The sequence below is a fragment of the Mchenga conophoros genome, linkage group LG12 (genome assembly GCF_057382185.1).
Source record: "Mchenga conophoros isolate Kocher_MC1m ecotype Shallow Benthic linkage group LG12, M_conophoros_male_GT1.1, whole genome shotgun sequence".
Lineage (NCBI taxonomy): Eukaryota > Metazoa > Chordata > Actinopteri > Cichliformes > Cichlidae > Mchenga > Mchenga conophoros.
This window is the reverse complement of record NC_140537.1, coordinates 22,874,757-22,891,925: the sequence shown is the minus strand read 5'-3', so window position 1 is coordinate 22,891,925 and position 17,169 is coordinate 22,874,757. Positions and strand designations below refer to the sequence as shown.

At 37.2% G+C, this 17,169-nt stretch overlaps 1 protein-coding gene across 3 annotated transcripts; it reads right to left on the bottom strand.

Moving 5' to 3' along the window:
• Positions 1-226: 226 nt before the first annotated feature.
• On the bottom strand, positions 227-17,169 carry golm1 (golgi membrane protein 1). 3 transcript variants are annotated; one of them, XM_085294592.1, is made up of 11 exons: positions 16,983-17,169; positions 15,740-15,881; positions 11,979-12,146; positions 11,689-11,743; positions 11,453-11,555; positions 11,182-11,302; positions 10,638-10,791; positions 10,290-10,517; positions 9,276-9,440; positions 3,359-3,457; positions 227-2,365 (listed from the first exon to the last, which is right to left on the bottom strand). In XM_085294592.1, exons 2-10 carry the CDS (start codon positions 15,866-15,868, stop codon positions 3,360-3,362), a joined length of 1,221 nt encoding a protein of 406 aa, XP_085150718.1. In that variant the 5' UTR covers positions 15,869-15,881; positions 16,983-17,169; the 3' UTR covers positions 227-2,365; position 3,359. The 3 variants fall into 3 exon arrangements, with proteins under 3 accessions (XP_085150718.1, XP_085150719.1, XP_085150720.1); XM_085294593.1 differs by having other exon boundaries at positions 10,638-10,788; XM_085294594.1 differs by having other exon boundaries at positions 12,072-12,146.

Genomic DNA, 17,169 nt, shown 5'->3' with positions numbered 1-17,169 from the left:
AAAGTGAGTCATTCTCGATCTTCAAGCTTTAAATAAGAGCTGTGATTAGTTCTGAAACCTGACTGGTACTTATCTAAAGATATTCATTCAATTTTTTATGAACATTTTTTCAAATATTTTGCTGAGGAAAGAAAGATTAGAAATAGGTTTATAATTAGTTCTTTTTTGTTGAGCAGTGGTGTGATTAGAGCACTTTTGAATGAAACAGGGAAAATGGAAGCCTGTAAAGAGCTGATCATTTTTACTGAAGGATTTGTAAACTTTCATATGATTTGAGCTTTGTGACATATTACTCCCTCATGAAAATGTATCGATAGAGGAAATAAAAACATTTTTATTGTCAATAAAGGCAATGATTTTTTTAAAAATCTTTCACAAATTTGTTCAGCAGAATAAAATAAAATGCAAATTCCAACAAATCAAATTTTAATAAAAGTTAATCTAATTAATAAAAATCATAAAACATTCTCTCAGGCTACACATACTTTTGAGTTCAGTAAACAAAACTTCCTGAAAACAATGCAGTAGTTATCAAGGATTGCAAAGTTAGACGCTGAAACAAACAATAAAAAACATAAATAAAATAACACAATCAAAAAAATAAAAATAAAAATCTGTAACGCAAGTTCCCTGCAGATGGGCCAAAAGGGAGACAACAAGGCAGCAAAATTGCATTGATTAGTTTTGAGGAGTGCTGCTGCAGGAGTGATGTTGACTTATGTTCAAGCATGAGATAGTGCTGCTGCCTATCGACTATCATCTCTTAGTCCGTGTTGCTAAAAGGATCAAAGCTATTTGATCTAGAATTTGAAATGAACAGTTGCTTCCCAAGCTCTGCAACCTGATTAGGTCAAGAATTTCATAATGACACTTTTTTTTTTTAAATATTTCAGTCATTTCAAGAAATGATGTAACTGATTTTAGATGGAAAATTATACAGTAGACAAACTCCATCTATGATACCTAAACAATGTTGTATCCGAGAAGCTTTTAGTTTACCTGTGTGTGCTTCAGAGCTTGAGAAACAACTACAGCTCATACATTCCTCCACATATAGTCAGTCTGTGCTTCTGCACTGAAGCTAATGCAGTTACGTGTAACGTGAAGACCACATTAATTTGGCGGCTGCACACTTTCTACCAAAAGGCAGATCGTGTGCTTTAAAATCAACAGAACAAAACAATGGTACAGGATATTTTAGGTGCTTGAACTGAAAATAGAAGTTTCTGTGGGCTGAATAACACCAGCAGTCAAACCCATCGTCACACCAGGCAGATGAATGTCACTGCGTTAGAAACCTATTGTACTTTAACCACCCAAAGAAAGAAAAAAATTCAAATTGGCAAATGAAAAGTAGCCTAGGAAGAGAAATTTGCACTGCACGCGTCAGGATACTTGCAATGATAACCACGGTGTTATGAAAATTACAGTGATTACACTTCTAACACTGTCTATAATTGCAGCTCTTTAGTCAATTTTTCTATAGAGAGCAGAGCGCAGACAAACCTGCATACAACAAAAGGCAGAAAATAATCTGGATATAATTACACCTGACATCTAGCTAATATTACTTGACATTTGCCTAACTGCTTCCAAATTAGTGCAGGAGAAATAAAGCTTGAGGTGCCATCCCCGCTCCATGGAAATGCCCTTCATAATGTAACAGCAATTGTCAGACCCCCCCCTTCCACTTATAGACATAATGCACAGTCCATTTAGCCCCGCAGACCAAAGACAGTCAAAATGTTAACCTATGATCAGGTAAAGAACGTACTACGTGTCAGCATTTTCCAGCAATTCCATTTCATTATAATTTAAAACTCACATGTTTGACACGCTGTGATTGAAAATGCAGCTCTGAACAGTTTGATAATGGCGCTTTAGAACTAACATAATTATTAGCATATCTTGACCTCTGACCCGAAAGTCAAAATCATTTCTATGAGTGAGTTAAGGCTTTGTTCAACGTGCTGTTGAATCTTGTAGAGCGGCGGCCAGATGGAGCAATTCTGTGACAGAAATTACTCAGATCTTTAAACTTGTTGCAGCTTTTCAAACCTTAAAACCACTGAAAACTAGACAAACAGTGAAAGTCAACACGTCATTACAATGCTTGAATTCCAGGTATTCAGTTTTTCCAAGTCGACAGTCTTGAGACATGAGTTAAATAGTAGATGATAAGAAAATATCAAATTAAAAGATTAAAGAAAGTCATCCAGGAAGCTACTTTTAACCAGTTTTTCATACAGTGAATTCTATTTGATGTTTATTTTCCCCCGAGCTGCTTGAACCTTTACAGCATTGTGGATGTAAAGCAGATCCTGTTTCCCCAATCTGATATCCGGCATCCTTCTCAAGCTGTGCCCTGCAACAAAAATACATTCAGAAAAAGATGCATCAGAAAAAGATGCATCAGTGAACGAATGTGCCAACTGTTTCCTTAACTGTCTGTACTTCAGTATGCATGATGTACTGAGCTTTTCATTTTCATCTTGGTACTTATTTACTGATTTATTACTACATGCTGCTGTATCAGACTTTAGTTCCCAAGTGTAGCTTTTCCTTTTTATGTTTATTCATGGTTTTGTTTCTGCAGTAAAATGACTGGGCCTGGCTCCAGCCTGGCCATCTCCCACACTCATCACCACAGGATATTTACATAGAACTGTATCATATTTTCTCTTCTTTGTTGCTGGCTGCTTTCCTGATTCTGCTGAGCTCAGTCGGGATGCAGGGGGTTGTCTTTCAAAATAATTATTAGTCTCTCACTTGCTGAACTTTTTGACATGTACAGTTTTGCCAAGAAGTTAATATGCAGACCTTTAGCTTTAATTCAAGGAGTACATCATCTCCCATTTTTAAAGGCTGAAAAGCAACTGGATGATTGGCTGATCAACAGCTTCAGGGCCTGGTGACGCCAGTTTCCTTGTTATTCCACAAATAATTAAGCAAATATGAGTTTATTCTAAGTGTTGAACTTGGATATGGTAACTGTTCAACTTTAACTCTAAATATGAGATTCATACAGATGCTGAAGCAAGTGAAGGAGTCCATCATTAGGTTAAAACCCTTAAGGAAGGCCAGATCAATAACTCCAGATGGCTCATCTTTGTAATTTGCAGTGGAGTAATGCAGAATGGGTGGATGCTAAATAGTCGTTAAACTCATAAAATTAAGTAAGCATGAAGAAAATCAAATTCAGATTGCTCTCTGAACAAAAACGTGTGCTTGATACGACATTATTTCAGCAATTACACTGCATATCATGTTGAGTCAGTGTTTTTTTCATCACGACCTGAAGAATAGAGTATGTGAATGCCACGGAGCAAGACAACAGTGTGTGAGTCTGAGTGTATACCTTAGATTTGAGCTAGCTCAGCTTGTTTGTCTGCTTCAGGCTCCCCTTCATTCTCATCATCTCCATTGTAGTCAGCCAGTTCATCCTCCATGACCTTGTCTACCAACAAGTACAACATGGTTATTAAAAAGAAACAAGAACTTTCTAAAATGACAACGTACATTTATTTTTGTAATGATCACTATTACCGGCCAATATGGCCTCAAAGTTAGATCATGATATTGAAAAAAAATGTCTAATGACAAAATAAATACACGAATAAAATAAAAATACTGAACAACGCTTTGATGCCTGCAGCTTGACATGGAGTGTTATATCCAGTGACACTTCAGAAGTCGTATTTTCTCCAGAAATATAAAGTAAAAAATAACTGCATAATACTTCTGTCTGAGAATAACTAAAGCGTTTTAACTCTTCAGTAGCAGCGCAGTATTGTATAAAAAAGGAAAATATTTTCTAACTGGAATGTTGTATCTTTACTCAGGCTTTTTTAGCAAGTTGCTTACAGGCCTTCTTTCCCCGTGTATGAGCACATCCAGTCTTTGCTCTTCCACATGACCAGCTGCTACTTCTCCTTCTTGGTAGTACTCAAAAGTGCATTTTGCCTCAAATGAAGAAACAGTGTGTAGTGTTTCCAGTTTTTTGGGTTTTTTTTTTTTTGTTTTTGTTTTTTTACATATTTGGCAACGTAGTGTGCTTTAGTTGCTGAAGTAGCTTCCTTATTAGTTACTAAATCACCAGGGAAGGCTGACAATCAGCTACAGGGTTCATACACATTTTTCAGGGTCAAATTCAAGCACTTTTTAAGCACATTCAAGGTCAATTTTCAAGCTTTTCCAGCACATTACCAAAAAAGAAGAAAGCATGTTTCACTTTGCATCACCTCAGTAAGACCTTGTAAAAATTTTAACAAATCCTCTTAGGTCTCGACTTAAATGTCTTTTGTTCCCCTTTTGTTAAAAGAGGAAAATGCAGCACACAAAAATAGTGAAAAAGGAAACTGTTGCCTTACATGCATATAGTGTACAAACTCAAAAAACACATTCCTCTTAAAAATTAAGATGTGCAAATGTGAACAAATCAACTTGTTAGAGATATTCATCTCCACTGTAAATAAACAACAACCCAGAAAAACCAGAAAACTGCACAAAACACCACAAACACCAACAAATTAATGTCGTCTCATCAGATACTGAAGCTTCTTTCCTGTGTGACATAAAAAAAAATAGGAGACAGATGTTTGTTTGGTTTTTTTTGTTCTTTTTAACTAGTTAAGCACCCACGCCCAGAAAAATGGTAAATGGCCTGTATTTGTATAGCGCTTTACTAGTCCCTAAGAACCCCAAAGCGCTTTACACGTTCAGTCATCCACCCATTCATGCACACATTCACACACTGGTGATGGCAAGCTACATTGTAGCTACAGCCACCCTGGGGCACACTGACAGAGGCGAGGCTGCCGGATACTGGCGCCACCGGGCCCTCTGACCACCACCAGTAGGCAACGGGTGAAGTGTCTTGCCCAAGGACACAACGACTGAGACTGTCCAACCGGGGCTCGAATCGGCAACCTTCCGGTTACAAGGCGAACTCCCAACTCTTGAGCCACGATCGCCCAGTGGGGACATGGGGACATTTCATTTTCGAGCAGGAAGCTCCCCCTTTTTGTTATACCCTTTAGATCAGGGGTCGGCAACCTGCGGCTCCGGAGCCGCGTGTGGTTCTTTAGTCCTTATAGTGCAGCTCCGCGCGGTTTGGGAAAATAAATTAGTATTTAGCTCAAGTGTATTTTATTTATGTTAATTTTTTTTTTTACTTGTAGTTCTAAATTAGAAGATTATTGTGATTTTGCAATATACAAATAAAATTATATTTTGTTATTTTTTCATTGCTCAAAATAAGCATCACACTCGCGGAAGCCAGTGTACCCGGCGAAACGCCGTGCATTTATCGAGACTTTCAAGCCCAGATAGGCCAATTATGGATCTTCGGCTCTTTGGGTCTTAAAGGTTGCTGACCCCTGCTTTAGATGAACAGAGTTTTTTAATTAAATACATATTCTTTAATAAATGTTCTCTTTTATAAAAAGTAGGATAATTTAAAAAAAAACTTATTATAGCTCTATTGCGTAGAAAAAAAACTGTCTTGTTTTCTGTTGTCTGTTATATAATATTAGGGATGTTTGTGACAATTAATTTCTTAATCGGCTGGACTAACCAATAGTCCACAACTAGGAAACACTGAAATTTTAAGTTAAGTTTGAAAACAGTTAAAAAAAAAAAAAAAATACCCCTGGAGAAAAAAAGCGCTCATGGATGGATGGATGGATGCTTCTTTCCTGTGTGACAAGAAATAGGAGATGTTTGTTTGTTGTTTGTTTTTTAAGTTAATTCCCAATGAAACTGTTTTATTGCTAACTACATTGCTGTCTGTATTATTGCTGAAGTCCTAAATGATCACCTTTAAAGTGTTTGTGCTAATACCATCATGTACAGTCAGACAGGCATGGAGAACAGCACTCACTGGGAGGCTTTGAATAGATCACATAGTTCAATTCAACATATAAGACTATAAGAAAATTTACAAGTATCTACTTAAAATCTATTGAATTTATCATCCGTCATATTATCACGTACAATTCCAATGTATTTTGTTCATCTCCCTTAAATAAACAGGCAGCCTTAAAGTATGAAATATTCATATACAAATACACATTCAATGGGTGTGTACTGTCTCAGTGGCTGATTGTGCCCCACAGGCCTCAGTGTGAGCTTGAAGCCATTCATAATGTTTAAGTAGTTTAATGTGCAGGTGCTGACCAGAAACACATTTTGAATGAAAGCCGGGGAACTTTGGTAGCACAGAAACAAGTGGCTAGTCTTTGTGACCATATGGATCAGTCCCTCATATTACCATTATTTCACCCAAAGGCACCAAGTTAATACTCAAAAAAGCTGCAGCAATACACACAAATATAAACAGTACTTGGTGACAACTTTGCTTTTAGCCTTTAACCCTCTGGGGTCCAGGGAATAATTGGCCGTTTTTGACTATATTTCACCTTTGGCAAGATAAAGAGTTTTTAATCTGTTATTTTCTCATTTCAACATACAACAATTTATCTAAATTCAGACAAAATTTAAAATACGAGTAGAAAGTGATATTTTTGACTGTAAAAACCACAAGCATATTTAACGAATCATTTTCAGAAATTCAAATGCAAATAGAAATTGTACATTTTTAAATAAATTGTCAGTTTTGCAAACAACAAAGTTATATGGTACTATTTACCTAAAAATGCAGCCAAGGCTCAGTTTTTTTATATAACTACTTAAAACTACTTTACAGAAGAATCAGCTGTTCTGCATCAGATAAGAAGGCACAAAAATGATTTATGCAACTCCAAAAAATAGTTTGTGTCCACTATAACACAGATGAGAACAGCACAGGGATAAACCTGCAGGTCTGACAGCAGGTGTGTCACTCAGCGTTTACACTGCAATATGCCTTTGGTGGCTTTTTTGCAGCAACTGTGACATTCACTAGTAGAACTGACACACAAAACAAAACACGACTACACTACACACTAACTACCAGAGATGGGCAGTAACGCGTTACTGGTAACGCGTTACTGTAATCCGATTACTTTTTTCAAGTAACGAGTAAAGTAAGGGATTACTATCGCAAAAACGGTAATTAGATTACCGTTACTTTCCCGTAGGAACGGTGCGTTACTGCGTTACTAAAACCGTGATTTTTTTTTGCGAGAATGTCTCATGACAGTGACGTAAGCGAGCACGACGTTCGTGACAACAGCTGTGTGCAGATCAACAATGGATCATATATCGAGTGCAGGAGTGAGTATGAGCATGCAGCGTTTAAAGCGTGGAAGTACTGACCTTACTTTGAGTTTGAGTCCATAAAAAGTGACAAAAACATTAGCGTCCGTTGTGCGTGGGAAGAAAACTTATTTTTACAGCGAAAAAACCCCCTAAACTTCCAAGCAAGCACCGAGTGCGCAACGTAATGGGAAAACTCAGAAACTCGCGGATTCTTCCACTGACCGCTGCGGCACACCTGCACCAGGGTAAACCTCCGCCTGCCCCACTCCTGCTTTACAGGTGAAAATAGAGCCAAAAGACCGCTAGTCTTTGATTTTATTTATTTTCTGCTGTGTTTTACTTGCATCTATTTGAAAGACTGAGTGTAAACACACAAAAAAATTATTTTATGTGCTGGAATGTGCAGAAAATAGGTTTAAATATTAAACAAATTTCTTCCAGTCAGAGAATGTTGCATATAATCAAATTTTTGCTTGATGCATAAAGTTAAAAGATTAAAACTAATAAAACAAGTTTTAAAAAGAGACGTTTCCATTTGATTACATTTTGTATGATGGATTATGTAGAAAAAGTAGAATTGGGCTGGAAGATCTATCGCTTTATCACCTATTCAGGTTGTAAATCGTGTTTTTAAAAAGTAACTAACTAAGTAATTAATTACTTTTGAAAATAAGTAATCAGTAAAGTAACGGAATTACTTTTTTGGGGAAGTAATCAGTAATTAGTTACTGATTACTTTTTTCAAGTAACTTGACCAACACTGCTAACTACACAAGACAATACACTAACTTGAGACTCTAAACACGGCAAACGTCAAAAATCTCTCACGTATCAAAACTCTCTCTCTCTTTCGCTCACTCGCTCTCTCTCTCACCGGTCACTCCTAAAACTTCCCCCTCTTCCCAAACAACCAGATGCCACATGTTGCCATATAATTTTTTGATTGGTCGACATGGTACATTTTTCCACCAATAGGGATGGAGTGTTTTTTCTTTTTCCATTCACAGGCAAAGCGTGTTTGCTAGCGCTCTCCTTAGAAAATAGTTTTTACCGTTTCTTCCCGGAGTAAACGCCACTGTTTTATTCAGAAAAAAAACAAACACTGGTTTTACGTGGCCTATCAACACAATTTAACAACTGGTATACAGTTTGAAGTCCGCACGTTCAACCCAAGTTGAAATGGAGACTCTGGGTCCGTCGACCCCAGAGGGTTAATCAGAAAGCCTAAGTTGGCTAGTTATGTATCAGGCTAATGTTTAAACCTTTCACTTGAGTAAATTAACTCATATCACTGCTAAGTAATGTTAGCTAAGTTCACAGCATATTCCATAATAGCGCTGCCATACTGCATCACACTCAGTGCATTTCGAGTTTGATAGCAAAATAATAATCACAATTTTAAAAAAAATAGCGTGTGTAACGTAAGCGTACTGGAAAATTATTTACTAGCACTCACCTATCAAGCAATTGGAGAGCGCAAACTCCACCATTGTCGTTTTCCGACAACACTCATTACAACAGCAACCTACAGGTATGTTAGCGCACTCATCCCCGACTGGCCGAGGGAGGGGCGGGGGTCACACGTTGAAACAGACACAAGGCAGCCAGGCGGGGAAATTTTGCTTTGACATTTTGCGACTCATTTTATTTCTCTATCTGAAAGGAAAACTATTCAATCAGATAGTTGTTTGAGGTGAATGAAATACAGCTACACTTTCAAGCACTTTTAAGCACCACATCTGAAATTCAAGCACTTTTCAAACCTTGAAAAGACAACATTAAAATTCAAGCATTTTCAAGGATTTCAAGCACCCGTACGAACCCTGCAGCTATTGCCTGTGCTTGTTCTGTTGTTGTGCTTGCTAGAGAACATAAACATAGCTATAGTGATTATATTGCCATATGACATTTTACTTTGCATAAAAATTTATACTAGGACTGCCAAGGGCTATACGATAAAGTTTGATTGAAGGACAGTGGTTATCTCTGGCATTCAGAATCATCCTTCCTACTGACATAAAGCCTGTCGAGACCAGAATGCGCTCACTCTCTAAATGCTTATTTAAAACACATACCTATATTTTCATCCTGTTTGTTCTCCTGTGGTTTTTCTAAATCTTCTCCACCCACGACTTGTTCATCTGCGTCGTACTCTTCTGGTTCCTGAAGTTTCTGACCAGCTTGAGTTTCATCAGCCTTTCCTCGACCAATCAGCATCCCTTCCATTCCAGGGTCTGCTTCTGAAAGAACAAATCACAGATAGAATGAAATACATTAAAAAAGGTATAAAAGATGTCAAAATATAACCATATAAAACAAGTGCATTGTTTTTGCTGAAAAGTCTATAAGAATAGCCTAAAATCTATAGATAGATAATCTCTTGCTACTCAGTCAATGAGGTTGTTGGTAAAACATGCTGGCGAGTTTTCTCACACACACTCCAAGTTATAAATATATTAGCAAAAGAAATTATTATCGTTAACTAAAACTAATCTTAAAAACAAAAACTAGATGTGAAAAAACATTATAGTTAACTCAAATAACAAAAAACATGTTTGAAAAACATTTAAATGGACTGATTTTCCTGAATCTTGTCTCTAACATATTCCCTCCAAAGACTAATAAATAAAATATTAAAGCTAACACAGAAACTAAGCATTTTCAAACAGTTAAAAACTAAACTGAAATAAGAAAATCAACTCTGGATGCTAACTAAAATTAAAATTCAAAATGAAATAATAAAACCATAATTAGAAAATGAAAAACTATAATATAACACTTGCTTTCATACATGTGCACATGTACAGCAGCTTTTGTGGAGCGATCAGCACCAATATTGTAGGAAGAAGTAGGAAGAAGTTTTAAAGAAAATTACCTCTAATAAAAACGCTCTTACATAACAAAGAGGTTCTGTTCACTAAACTGAAGAGTTTTCTCAAATTTTAAAAACAGTAAGAGGAAGTGCTCAGTTAGTACTGGTTTGGGCCCTGTGGTAAAGTCTTTCCACTAAACAACAGGACGTGTGATTGCCAGGCAGCAAAACACAGCTGCTAATACATTAAATCTGTGTGACTATCCAAATTATTTACCTTCTGTCTGAGGATCTTCTTCATGAGCATCCATCGCCTCATTCTCTTTGTCTTCAATCAGATTATTCTCCAAAAGTTTACCAGTCTCTCCTTCCACCTCATCTGCATTGTCAGCTCCTTCTTGTGGCTGTTTGTCTTCCTGTTTCAATGCAGCAGTTGCGGGAACGGACTCTGGCCCTGCTTTGGAGAGATCCTTTGATGTAGGCTGCTCCACTGGAGCGCTGGGAACTAGAAAGAAAATAACAAAAAGCAAGTGCAATGTGAGGTTGTCCACCAACTATGCTTAGACACACAATATGTACAAGTGTATATTTCAGTTAAGCAGACCATTTATGTTTTTTGTCTTACTTATATCCACCATTATTTCATTTGTCAGTAGTTCATGGACTTTATTGTCTTTGGGTTGAGAGAAACTTGGTGTTTGGCTTGAAGCAGTTGCTGGAATTCCATCAGACAGGGCCTTGACTGACTTGTTGATTTCCACTGCTCCAACATTTTCCTGCTAAGAAATTAATATACAATTCTGTGTCACAGCTCCATAGCTCTTGCCATGCAGAATTAGAGGGTTTTTTATTTTTTTGCCTAGATGCGCAAACAAACACGAGCAAAAGGAACTCAAATTTCCCCATTTGCATGTAAAAACAGTAAAATGGTAAAATGTAAAAACAGTAGTGACGATAATCACGTATGGTAGGAAAGTGTTTTAAGACATTAAGATTTTACCTTGTCCTGATTAACATAACGGGGTTGGTGACAAAAAAAAAAAAAAAAAAAAAAAAAAAAAGGAAAAGAATCAGGTCCACCCCTCTGCCCAAGTCTCAATCATGTCGAAAGACTAGTGACTTTGCATCCTTTCACATGCTTCGCTGCTTAACAGGAAAGCCAAACCCACCTGTGAGGAGACAGGTGTATGGATGAGCTTCTGCATTTTCTTCTCAGCTTCAAGTTTAGCGGCAGCCACTCTCTCATTGCACAGCTCTTTCTGGGACAGCACCTGGGCGTTACACTGGGTCCTACATACACAACACAGACAGTAAACAGTAGCATATTATACTGGCATGTGCAGTGATCATACTTTCTTTACAAACAGATGCATACAAATATAAGTGTGTACTAAAAAAATAAATAAAAAAAATAATAATAATAATGAATCATTTTCTTACATGTCATACATAAGTTTGTTATTAAGTGTGTTGATGTTGCCTTGGCAACTCTGCAGCTCTTTCTCAAGTTTCCCCAGAGCATCATTCAGCCAACTCAGCTGACCTACAGTACACACAAAGACACACATACACATACATGAAATTAACTTCACAGTTTTGTAGCGGCCATGTGATGGTTGTTAAGTCAACGCAACACTTTAATCAAATAAAGGGGCAGAAGCTAAACATTATGTTACCTTTGAGTTCCTGTATGGTTTTTACACTGGAGGAAATGTTCTGCTGCAGTGTGGCCTAAACACAAACACACAACGCATGTCAATACTCACTTATCACACTTATTTATTGTTCATATGAAATTTTTCCCTGATAAAATGTTTATGTGGTGTGAATCGCAACAGTGAGTAAATCAGAAAAGTGTGTTCATTGGCCCAAGGATTCCCTTGTGACAAGAGCTGATAGACAGCGCCTCTGAGGTGGCGTTTGTGCACATAAAGGTTTTATTGTCACCAGTTTTGTTTGTGTGCACCTTGTGTTGGCTGCAGGAGATCTCAGCTCCCTCCAGCTTGCTCTTATAGAGACTTTGTATGTTGCTGATCTGATCCTTTTGTTTCTCGATCACCTGTTCGAACTCCTTCTTCTTCTTCATCTCGTCTGCTCCACGTCGCACCTGGCCCTCCAGCTCATACAGTTTAGTCTGTGTCACATGCAGCAAGATCAGTATCACGTTACTGCTTTTTATATAGACCACTTATTTAGAATTTGTCATGGGTCATGATAACATCCATATGAAGAGAACAAAATGACAGAAACGTCCTGGTTCAGAATGAGTCTTTAAGGGTTAACTATGCATATAGATATATATAGTTATACATGCATGTTTTACCTTATTTCCTGTGTCAATTAAGCTAAAAAAAAAAAAGGAGTCTTTCTTACCTTATTTGACAGAAATGTCTTGCCATTTAATGCAATATATTAAACAACAATAAAAACTGGACTGAAAAAAAAACCCTAATTATTTGTCACCCTTACATACTTCAGATCATCAAATATTAAAATTTGAAAAAGATGCAGATTTAAAATGATCAATTAACTGAGATTAACCACATTTTTTGGAATACTGATTCAATGTTACTATTCACTATTCACTGTCAGACCTGTTGAATTAAGAAATCAGTTAAATAGAACCTATCTGACAAAGCGAAGTAGGCTAAAATATCTCAAGAAGCAACACATCATGTCGCAATCTAAAGAAAACTCAAAAACTCTTAACGGATGAAATACAAAGTCACTGACATCTATCAATCTGAAAAGTGTTACAAAGCCACATCTAATTGAAACACGGTGAGAGCCATTATCCACAATTGAAGAAAATTTATCATAAATTTGGATATCTGCCGATACCGATATGAATCCGATATAGTGTTTTTTTAATCAACAAAACTGTTTTTTAAATATCTTGCTGCATTTTGTATAAGTTCATACTCAAGTTTAAAACAACAACTACACTAAAGCTATTCTGTTATACCTGTATGCAAAAAAAAATATTTCATAGTTCAGCAATACTGATCAATCTAATAAACTTAAACCTACACCATCCTCCCTATTCTGGTATTTTAAAGAGTACTTAGCATAAATATTAAGCAACCTAACTAATAGGGTTCCAACTCCCAGCAACAACAAAAATAAATAAATAAAAAATAGGGAACCACCCCTCACACTCCACCTCATGATGCTTAATCAACGTAATCAACCTTAATTTGATGCAGTGTGAAAAAAAAATACACAGAAATCAATTATTTTTCAAGAAATATTAAATAGATTCAACATCTTTCTTCAACAAAATTGCAGACTGCAATTACTAGGGTATATACTAGGGTATATTAGACTTAACAGTTACTATATACAATAATGGACTTCTATACATTTTACATCAGATTAAAACTTTGGGTGTAAGATTCAGATAAATATTAAATAATTAAAAGCTCGACATTTTAAATGAGAATAAGAAAGAAAAGTATGTCTTTGTGCCCCCTTTTCCCTGTTAATGCCCTATCGGCCCCCCTGGCTAAACTTTGCTAGATCCGCCCCTGCACAGTTACAGCCGTCAGCTGCGTAGAAAAGGATCCTGGTGTAGAAAGTAATATTAAATAAATTCTAACAACAGCTGATCAAGCTTAAACGTGCTGCTGTTGTTCAGCCGCTGGTTTCCTCTTTCTGGTGCAAAGTGGGCCAAAAGCAAACAAGAGACACGGACTCATGACAGAAAAGCCGATCAGCTGATCATTAAGCAGTTTCATGATTGAAGTAGCAGCCGGAGAGCGAGAGGCAGTCGCTCGTTAAGCTTAACGCAGGAATTCTTTAAAAACATTCAGAGATGGACTTACACACTTGCTTTACTTCTCTCGGGGATAACTTTGTCGGAGATGAAATGCCGGGTACTATCCTCCTGACTACCAGGAAAAAAAATGTTGTCCAATCAAAAAAAAATTTAAATCCCCCAATGTTTGTAAGGTAATTAGAAGACTGAAATAATTTTTTGGGAAAAAAAAGTTTACATTTTTTAGATATCACATGTCCACTGCAGAGGACATTGGAAGGCCAAACATGTAAAAATGAACTTTGATGGCAAACATTTGCTTCAACTCTTCACCAAGGAGAAGTTTGAACTCAAGGAACTGTAGTGGTTTCTTCCCCCAAAACTGCAAGTCACTGCTATACTGAAGCCACGAGTTGGTGATTGCCAGATCAAAAAGTAGAAAACTGCACATACTGTCAATTTCTGAGTGCGAGAGACCATCCTGTAGAAACTCAACATTCGGCAACAAGGTCCACGTCACCTATATTGGTAGTGTACTCAGAAATTGGCAGTGGACTTGGCACATGGACAAACCTTTTGTTTTTCTTAGACCATCTTGTGCATCTGTCCTGAGGTTGATTGCCATAGGCAGAGGATGCCATGACAACTGTCCAACCACTTAATGACAGCAAGTTCAGGTCTGAGTACCATCCCTGATGCTCCTCCTTCTTTCTTCTTCAAGGGCTTATTCCCTATGATCTTCTTCATCAGACAACTCAAGATCTGGGTTTCCCTCATCAAACTGCAATAAATTTCTTTCTGCTTCTAAAAAGGACTCCTTTTCTGGTCATTTAAAAAACAGAACAAAATGGAGGAAATGACTACAAATGTCCACTATGGAGGACATTTTTTAAACACTTCAATACTATACTAAAATGAAGTTAGAATTAAGCATACTATGTTTTAATGTGTTATTAAGAGACTTATTTAAAATATGTTAACAACATTTATAGCTAAAAATTGCTCAATAAGAAGTTTTATGCACTTACTTTTCTTCTTCCCATAAAATGTGCTTGCAGCGGTGGCTGCCATGTTCCTTAATGAAAAAACTAAAGTTCCCAAAGCTCCACCCCTTCACATTTGGTATCATTGGAAAGCCCTAAATGTACTCTGTAGATACCAAAAGGAGGCAATTCTGTAGTATGCAGTGCATGGGAGATATTCAGGTTTAGAAAGGTGCTATACAGAGGACAAATTTGCATTGCTGGTAGTCAGGAGGCTATGTAAGTAATTTTAAGCAATTTGTAAGTAATTTTAGGTAATGCAGCAGTGAAGTTATTAGTATTGCCTAACTTCAGGTATTTTACAGGGAAGACGAAATAATTACATTTTAACCTCCTAGGACAGATATGCTCAAATATCAAAGAGAAATTAGAAATGCATACTGTGGAAGAGTTCGGGTCTTAGGAGGTTAAGTAAATTTAAGCACTGCATAAATTATGGGTATTTTACGGAAAAGGAAATACAGCAAGAAATGTATATATACTGTATAAATTGCATGTGTTGCATAGCTTCCTGGTAATTGTGTGGAAACGCAAACAAGCAAACAATATTTCCCCATCTGTCGTTTTTGGGGTGAGGTAGGGCAAGGTAGTATAAACCTTGCCTAACTTCTAGGCATTTTACAAGAAAGGAGACACTCAAAGTTCAAAGTTATGTGTGAATAGTGATTGTGAAAGAAAAAAAGAATAAATTTATAATTGGTGCAATCATTACAAGGTCACAAAGGCCTCCAAATTATGATAGTATTTATATTTTCTTTTAAGTCGGTAAGCGAGAACAGTTCTTGGCACATTTATATTGGTAAAATAAAACACATGCAACACAACATCAAAGTAAGGACTATTAAAGAAAGATGTAAAAACAAACAAACATGTAAGCACGCAAAAGAAATAAGAAATGAGGAAGAGTTTGAATATTTTTTAACCCACCTCAAGCTCCAGGTTGCGGGAGCTGGACACCCAGTAGTTAAAGCCCAGAACCAAGATACAGGCGATCAGAGCGGCAATCATAAGAGGCGGTGACCTTACTCCACGACGCCCGTTCCCCAGCCCACCCATTGCTGTCTACCAACTGAAAACACACAAAGCACAGCCACGGTTAGCACACTTCCCCACACTTTATTTTCTAACTGCATCTTTTAAATACATATTTTCTGTGCATTTCTGGCAAAAAGGTGGTGGTTTTGCAAGTTGGTTGCAGACATATAAAAAAAAAAAAAAAAAAAAAAAGCTCGCTGTCGCTTGTTGCAGCTTTTTTGTCAGCAAAAACACAAAAAGCTTACACAGGAAATGTTATTTGCACATACATACAGACAACAGTATGTTTAGTGATTCTATTGGAAACAACACATGCACAGCTTTGGTGTTATGTTTACAAATATTACACACCTGTACGGTGTCACACTGAAACATACCCAGCACCACAAACAGCAAAAAGATGTCCTCAAAAGTGGTGACTCAGTTAAAATGTTTTTAATTGGGAGGGGGAAAAAACAAGCTAGAAGGACATTCCCAAGGACCAACGGGAGCTAAAATGCAACAACTACACACTAAAGAGCAGCATTACACATCACCGACGAAGTGCCGTATTGTCTAGTTTGTAATACATACTGTCGACGTAAATAATATGCGGATTCCTGCTTTCCGTGTTTCTCCTTCGTCAAACAAATGACCCAAGGATTGCAAAGGCGCAAAGAACTGTTTAACATGTAACAAAACTAACGACCAGCAAACCTTCAATTTAACATCACGTTAGAAAAATCTGACGGCTACTACTAAATCAAAGCACAGGTCTGGAGCCAGGGTATACCTGTGCTGTGTTTGGCAGTATAAATCATAGCCACCAGTATCGTGACGGTTGCGATAATACGGAACTCGAGAAAAAGGGGTCCTTCGTATAATTGATTAGACAAATTCAGGTCAACAGAAAGCAGGAATACTAACTTCGAATTTTTTTATGTATATTGTTTATTAAATGTGTGACAAAGCTACATAAACGTGTAAAGAAATGGCCACATTTATCTGTTTTTAAATTTGGGCCAATGCTAAAAGAAGAAGCGAAGGAACTCAACGTTGCAAGCTAACGCTAACATTGTTAGCAGCGCTGCTCCTTCACAGTTGCTGTTACCGTTTTTAGGTCGCTTAGCTAAAACTAGCAGCCGAACCTACTTACCGGATATGTCTGCCTGTCAGAAATCAGAGCCAAATTTGTGAGGCGATATATGGAGTGACACCTCGTAATATATTCCAACAGCTTTTGTAGACGTTTTGTAACGTTGGACGATTAGCTTGTATCCATCATTGCCACACAGACAGCTCAGTCTGTGTGCTCTGCCTGCTGCCTAGGATTGAAACGTTCA